The 7,015-nt window shown below is 44.9% G+C and overlaps 1 protein-coding gene across 1 annotated transcript in view; it reads left to right on the forward strand.

Annotated features, from left to right (window-relative positions):
• Positions 1–6,395, forward strand: part of LOC129852877 (protein patched homolog 1-like) — an 85,244-nt gene extending 78,849 nt beyond the window's left edge. Inside the window, exons 20-23 of the mRNA XM_055918495.1 lie at positions 732–831; positions 1,050–1,403; positions 1,522–2,059; positions 2,347–6,395. Coding sequence (XP_055774470.1) covers positions 732–831; positions 1,050–1,403; positions 1,522–2,058 — 991 coding nt within the window. The 3' untranslated portion in view covers position 2,059; positions 2,347–6,395. The remainder of the gene's footprint in view (positions 1–731; positions 832–1,049; positions 1,404–1,521; positions 2,060–2,346) is intronic.
• The last annotated feature ends 620 nt before the right edge of the window (positions 6,396–7,015 follow it).

Below are 7,015 nucleotides of genomic sequence, written 5' to 3' on the forward strand. Positions count from 1 at the left end.
TCCTTCTCTCGCCCTCTTTTTCCATGCCTTTGAATTAACCAACTCCAGCTAATTATGCTTCTTTCTCTTTCTCTGTGCGGCTTTCTAAAGACTAACCCTCTTTGGCAGGACTAAGTAACACACAAGGTACATTTATATTTTCTACCAAACCAACGTGTGTGTGTGTGTGTGTGGTGTGTGTGTGGTGTGTGTGTGTGTGTGTGTGTGTGTGTGTGTGTGTGTGTGTGTGTGTGTGTGTGTGTGTGTGTGTGTGTGTGTGTGTGTGTGTGTGTGTGTGTGTGTGTGTGTGTGTGTGGTGTGTGTGTGGTGTGTTTGTCTGAGTATTTCTTCAGACATGTGTAATGGTTCATCTAGTGCATGTTTGTCCTTGTCTAAGCCTCTCTCCTGTTGATCTGTGGTTTCTCCAGGTGTTCTCTTTGTGTTCACACACACACACACACACACACACACACACACACACACACACTGGCTTACACTGTTGTTTCTCTATGGGTTCTGCAGGTGTGATTTTGCTCTAACGCCTGTGTTTGGTGTTCATTGTGGTTGCCACAGGTATTTCAATGTGACGCTGCCAATGTTCCATTGGTTCAGTTGGTTAAAGCATCTGCCAAAATGACCACAGTATGTTAATGGTTGGGACTCTTTGCATTTTATCTTCTGCGGTCTTCGTCTGTGGTGTTTGATGGAATGGCATGCCCATGTTAACGTTACACTGTGTTGGTTTGTTGCAGGTATTTCTTTGCTGTGCTGGCCATCCTGACAGTTCTGGGGGTGCTGAATGGTTTGGTCCTTCTTCCTGTGTTGCTGTCCTACTTCGGCCCCTATCCAGAGGTCAGATGGTTTCTCCTGTTTAGCCATCTATATAGCTCCACCACATAGCAGGAAATGGCACGCTCACGCATTTTTTTACGCACATATTTTGGTGAACCGACGCCGGCCTTTGATTGGGTGTTCTAACACGAGCTCCCATGAAATTGCTCAGCAGCGTAGTTTGCGTACAAATTCCCACTCATCTCCTCACACCTCCCTCCTTTCACTGTCCCCCTCAGGTGACCCCTGTGGATGGGCGTAGCCGGTTACCCACCCCTTCCCCGGAGCCTCCTCCTCACGTGGTCCACTTCTCAGTCCGCCCACGCCACACCACCTCTGGCACGGGGACAGGAACGGGCTCTGACTCGTCCGACTCTGAGTACAGCTCCAACACCACGGTATCAGGCATTAGCCAGGAGCTGCAGCAGTACGACCTCCCCGCCACTAGGGGCAGAGCTGGGAGAACAGAGGACATGCAGTACGGCATCCAGACCAGCAGGGGCAGAGCTGTTAGAACAGAGGAGGTGCGACTAGGAGCAGGGCCAAGAAGGACAGCTAGACAAGGAGACGCCACGGCCTACTCTGTGTCTTCTGTAAGTGCTTTGGATAATGCACACATCTATACACACACACACACACGTGACAAATGCTCACACTCTCCGTGCGAGATGTGTACAAGTTGTTCTGATTTTCTGATCTTTCTCTCGTCAGTCGGTCCTGCCGGAGTCAGGGGCCCATCCTGGTGCATCCCGTCGCTTCAGCAAAAGGGACCTACAGTCGCTGCCCCCAGCACGCCCGCGCATGGACGCTTTTGAAACTGAGGCTGGAGGCCATTACAGCTCCGGAGGCCATTTTGGCTCGGGCGGCCACAGAGAACGCTCCGCGGGGCACAGGACCCGTCCATCCCACAACCCCCGGCCCAATCACCACCAACCTCACCACCCTAACCTTAACCCCGCCCCTACTTACTGTCAGCCAATCACCACGGTAACGGCCTCTGCGTCGGTTACCGTCGCCGTCCACTCTGCCCCTCCCCCCACCCAGAGCCCCACTTCCTCTTACCCAGGACACACTGCAGCAAACAGTTACCACACAGCAGGCGGCGCAGAGCCGGCGCCTGCCTTCCAGGACCCCCATGTGCCACTGGTGGTCCATATCAGCTGCAGAGGAACCAAGATGGAGGCCATGGAGCTCCAGGATGTGGAGTGTGAGGCAGCTGAGAGCGACTGTGGCAAGAGGGCAAGCTGAGGTGAGCCCCAATGGAGTTTGTGGCTTCTCATGACAATGAAGAAACCCACATGTTTGATGTTACAGCCACAAAAGGACTTGAATTGAATGTGCCTGTTCCTTTTTCTCCTTTGATTTTTTTTGTTCTACTTGCAAAAATGTCCCCATTCAGTCCATCAAAAGTCCACCCTTTTATGAGGGCTGCAAACTGAACATCATATATTCAGCGTTGCGCCTTTGGAGAGGGAGATGTACGTGTTGTCCTGACACTCTCCTAACCGTGTGCTGTCTGTCTCTCTTTTGTTCCAGTGGAGGAGAGCAGAAGTACAGCGGCCAAAGATGGACTCCCTCTCTCACTCAGCGGCCCACAGCGCAGCGACACACATAACCCAGTGGTGGGCTAGCGCCATGGTGCTCAATCGTACTGGAACCCAGTGGATGTTTGTTTCAGATATCTCTATCCATATTTAAAAGATGTACACTCATGTAAATATGAAAACAAAAATAGCTATAATGTAGGAGCTGTACAACTCCTTTTTTAACAGACTGGGGACGTAAATTTTTATGACGTGTGTGTGTGTGCGTGTGCGCGTGTGTGTGTGTGCGCGCGTGGGTGTGAAATCTCTGATTACTGTTCACTCATCTGTGGATCTGTGCCATGAGGAAACTTCATCTAGACAATACATTTCAGCATACATTGCTGCTGCTTCAGATATTTTGGTAATGACGTATGATAACTGTGTACACGAACTTGTATAATACTTCTATGCAAATGTTTCTTTTACGTTATAAAGAGGTGAGCGAGTGTGCAAGGGTGATTGTGTGTGTGCGTGTGTGCGTGGGTAAATCATCAGATCCATCTCTCAAGAAATAGGCTAACGATCACGTCATGTGAAGCGTTACACAACAACTACACGGAGATTGTGTGTGCGTGTGCGTGTGTACGTTTGTGTATAAAGGTCCACTTTTGAACAAAAAAAAAACGAATAATTTGCTTATCACAAACCTGTGGTAGTTATGAAACAATTACTGTTGAACTCTGACTCACGCTATGCGTGCTATTTAAGACGAGCATATTATGAAGAAGATATGCAGCTGTGTTGTTTGTGACTGTCCCTGCGTCGTAGCTTCCGCATTGTCTCCGCTCTGAGCTCTTGTGTTGTTGTCTAGGGATTGTTTTACTGTAAAAGGCCATGCGTGCCTTGGCTGTCCCTCGGACTCAATTGCCCATCTCCCCTTTTCTCTGGTGATGTCATAGCTCTCGGCAGCCATCTTATAGTAGCATGAGTGGGCGTACAAGTATCACTCCCGTAGCTAATGCATATTACAGTCGGAGTACAAAATCCATGGTAGAAAGTCAAAGCCATTATGGAGGATATTTTTTTTATAATCATTTTTTTCTCGTGGATGCAACTTCTGTTATTCTAACTGTAAATATACAGTTTTCGTCAAAAGTTTGGACACAACTACTCATGCTTTTCTTTATTTGTACTATTTTCTACGTTGTAGAAAAATAGGGACACATCCAAACTGTGAAATAACACATATGGAATCACGTAGTAACTCAAAAAGTGTTAAACAAATCAAAATATATTTTATATATGAGATTCTTCAAAGTAGCCAACCTTTGCCCTGATGACAGCATTTCACACTCTTGGCATTCTCTCAACCAGCTTCACCTGGAATGCTTTTCTAACAGTCTTGAAGGAGTTCCTACATATACTGAGCACTTGTGGGCTGCTTTTACTTCTCTCTGTGGTCAAACCATCTCAATTGGGTTTAGGTTGGGTGATTGTGGAGGCCAGATCATCTGATGCATCACTCCATCACTCTCCTTCTTGGTCAAAAAGCCCTTACACAGCCTGGAGGTGTGTCGGGTCATTGTCCTGTTGAAAAACAAATGATAGTCCCACTAAGCACAAACCAGGTGGGATGGCGTATTGCTGCAGAATGCTGTGATAGCCATGCTGGCTGGTTAAGTGTGCCTTGAATTCTAAATGAATCACTGACAGTGTCACCAGCAAAGCACCCCCACACCATCTCACCTCCTCCTCCATGCTTCACGGTGGGAACCACACGTGGATATAATCCGTTCACATAATCTGCGTCTCACAAAGACAGGGCGGTTAGAACCAAAAATGTCAAATTTGAACAGATTACCACTGGTCTAATGTCCATTGCTTGTGTTTCCTGGCCCAAGCAAGTCTCTTCTTTTTATTGGTCTCATTTAGTAGGGTTTGTTTGCAGCAATTCGGCCATGAAGGCCTGATTCACACAGTCTCCTCTGAACAGTTGTTGTTGAGATGTGTCTGTTACTTGAACTCTATGAAGCTTTTATTCGGGTTGCAATTTCTGAGGCTGGTAACTTTAACGTATTAACTTATTCTCTGCAGCAGAGGTAACTCTGGGTCTTCCTTTCCTGGTTTTTGCGACTGCACTTGAAGACACTTTCAAAGGTCTTGAAGTTTTACGAATTGACTGACCTTCATGTCTTATAGTAATGATGGACTGTCGTTTCTCTTTTCTTATTGGAGCTGTTCTTCCCGTAATATGGACTTAATATGGTCTTTTACCAAACAGGCTATCTTCTGTATACCACCCCTACCATGTCACATCACAATTAATTGGCTCAAACGCATGAAGAAGGAAAGAAATTCCACAAATTAACTTTTAATAAGGCACACCTGTTAATTGAAATGCAAAGGGTGGCTACTTTGAAGAATCAAAGATATAAATATATATTCCGATTTGTTAAACACTTTTTTGGTTACTACATGATTCCATATGCGTTAATTTCATAGTTAGTTTTGATGTCTTCTACAATGTAGAAAATAGTCAAAATAAAGAAGAACATTTGAATGATTAGGTGTTTCCAAACATTTGACTGGTACTGTACATACTATCTCTAGTGATAAGCTACACCTAGGATACTACCCTACTCAGCCTGACACTTGACTGCATTACACGTTTCATTCACAAGAAAGTCTCACTCTCTCTCCATCCCCCTCTTTCTTCCTCTTCATCCAATAAGCTACCCGTCCAGAGAGCTAAAGGTTTAAGCACTATCTGGTCTAACAATACTTGGTGTGTGTGTGTGTGTGTGTGTGTGTGTGTGTGTGTGTGTGCGTGTGTGTGTGTGTCTGTGTGTCTGTGTGTCTGTGTGTCCGTCTTCCTCTCTCTCTGTCCTCCTCAGTGACAGCAAAGACAACTGGCCCCAATTTAGCCCAGCCGTCCCTACTGACCTCACCTCGTAAAAATCCACAACATAACGCCATGACACTAATTGGAAGTTCCCCCTCAACTGCCAAATGGCACAGGCCAGAGCCTCAGGGGTCAGGGTTCACCAAGCCACCGACCCCCCCCCCCCCCCTCACGTTCAGCCCGGTGTGTGAGTGTGTCAACCGCGTCTTGTCTAGCTCCCCCATACACCACCCACCCTCCCACTCTCACACATTCCCCGACACCCGCCCCCCCTGCATACGCACAGACTTCCTGTCCAACACGTGTAGCTACGTGTGTCATTTTCTCCCAGAAGTCTTAACCGTGTCGTTAGTATCCCCCTCCATTGTCCATATGTCGTGTCAGCTGCTTGTGTGAATTTTTTTTTTCTTCGTTTGTTGGTTTATTTGTTTTTGTTTTCTCCTGATGTCACATTGGCAGTAATGGAGAGAAATCATGGCGGGCAACTATTTTCTTCATTTTTGAAATGTTTGGTTTTTTCGACGTTGGATTTGCGCTATTTATATTTTTGTAATTATAAGATGTTTGTTTGTTTTCTTTCGTTATTGGTCATCAATGCCAGTGGATAACAAATGCAGGGATTTTTATGTCTATTGAAAAACACTATTACAGTTATTGTTTTGACATGAATGGTGTTCTGATCTGTATAACGTGCTTACTAATGTTACGTAGGGAAACAAGAGTATATAGCATTTACACTACAACACTCACCATAGCTCTTAGAGGATTTTAAAAAGGAAAGGAAATCAATGGTTTTCTGTCTTCGTTGGCGAGGATATATATTGTTTCAGTTACAAAGATAAATGTATGCCATATAATTTATTTATATGAAAATTTATTTTTGTAGTATACATAGCAGTTGTCAAGTTATTTGACGGAAGTATATTTTTAAAGAGTTTATATGTAATGATACCGTAACAGAGAAAATCCTAAGGTGGACTCTTTTCACTGATGACATTAACAGTCAGTATTATCTATCATAGGGGAGAGAAAACTCAGCAAGCTGTTTCTATGGGTTTGTCAAATGCTGGCCATGAAAGTAGAAGTTGTACTAGCTCTCTAAATATTAATGTTCAAACACTGATAGAATTCTAACAAATAAAAAATATTATAACTTATTTGTCTCTGTTTTCTAACGTTAATAAAATGGATGTTAAAAGAATCGTTTGTGGTTGACACTGGGCCGATGATATCCTGAAACACAGAACATCCAATAACAGTGTTATGTGAGGTACAGTATGTACATGACCCACAATATGATGCTTGCCACAAACTACAACACCTTTTCATGATAGTAAAATGCACACAACATCAGTCCCACTCGTTTTAGTGTGTTTTTAACACCCATACTGTTTACCATGTTGGACATAATAAAAATGAGTAGTTACAATATGTTTATTGATGTAAGTGTAGTCAGAATCCTTGTCAATTAGGGAGCGTTTCCCCCTATCCACCACTAGGTCAAAACCTGTTAGGTGTACAATGAACCGCATAACTGGCCTGTCCTCCCCCCTTTTTCTCTGCTCTCCTCTCCCGCCTTTCCATTGGCGCTTTCTGACATCTGGTCCTGAATCCAGCAGCTCCCTCTAACAGCCAACACCACATCCCTCCTTCCCATTCCTCCCACTCTCTGCTCCTCTGTTCGGTAGGATTTTGATGGACAGCTTTATAGACTGCAAGGAAATTGGTTGTAGTTACAATACAGCTGGTCTGTTCGGAGTAATGAAAAAGGGCATGT

The sequence above is a fragment of the Salvelinus fontinalis genome, chromosome 4, assembly GCF_029448725.1.
Source record: "Salvelinus fontinalis isolate EN_2023a chromosome 4, ASM2944872v1, whole genome shotgun sequence".
NCBI classification, from domain to species: domain Eukaryota; kingdom Metazoa; phylum Chordata; class Actinopteri; order Salmoniformes; family Salmonidae; genus Salvelinus; species Salvelinus fontinalis.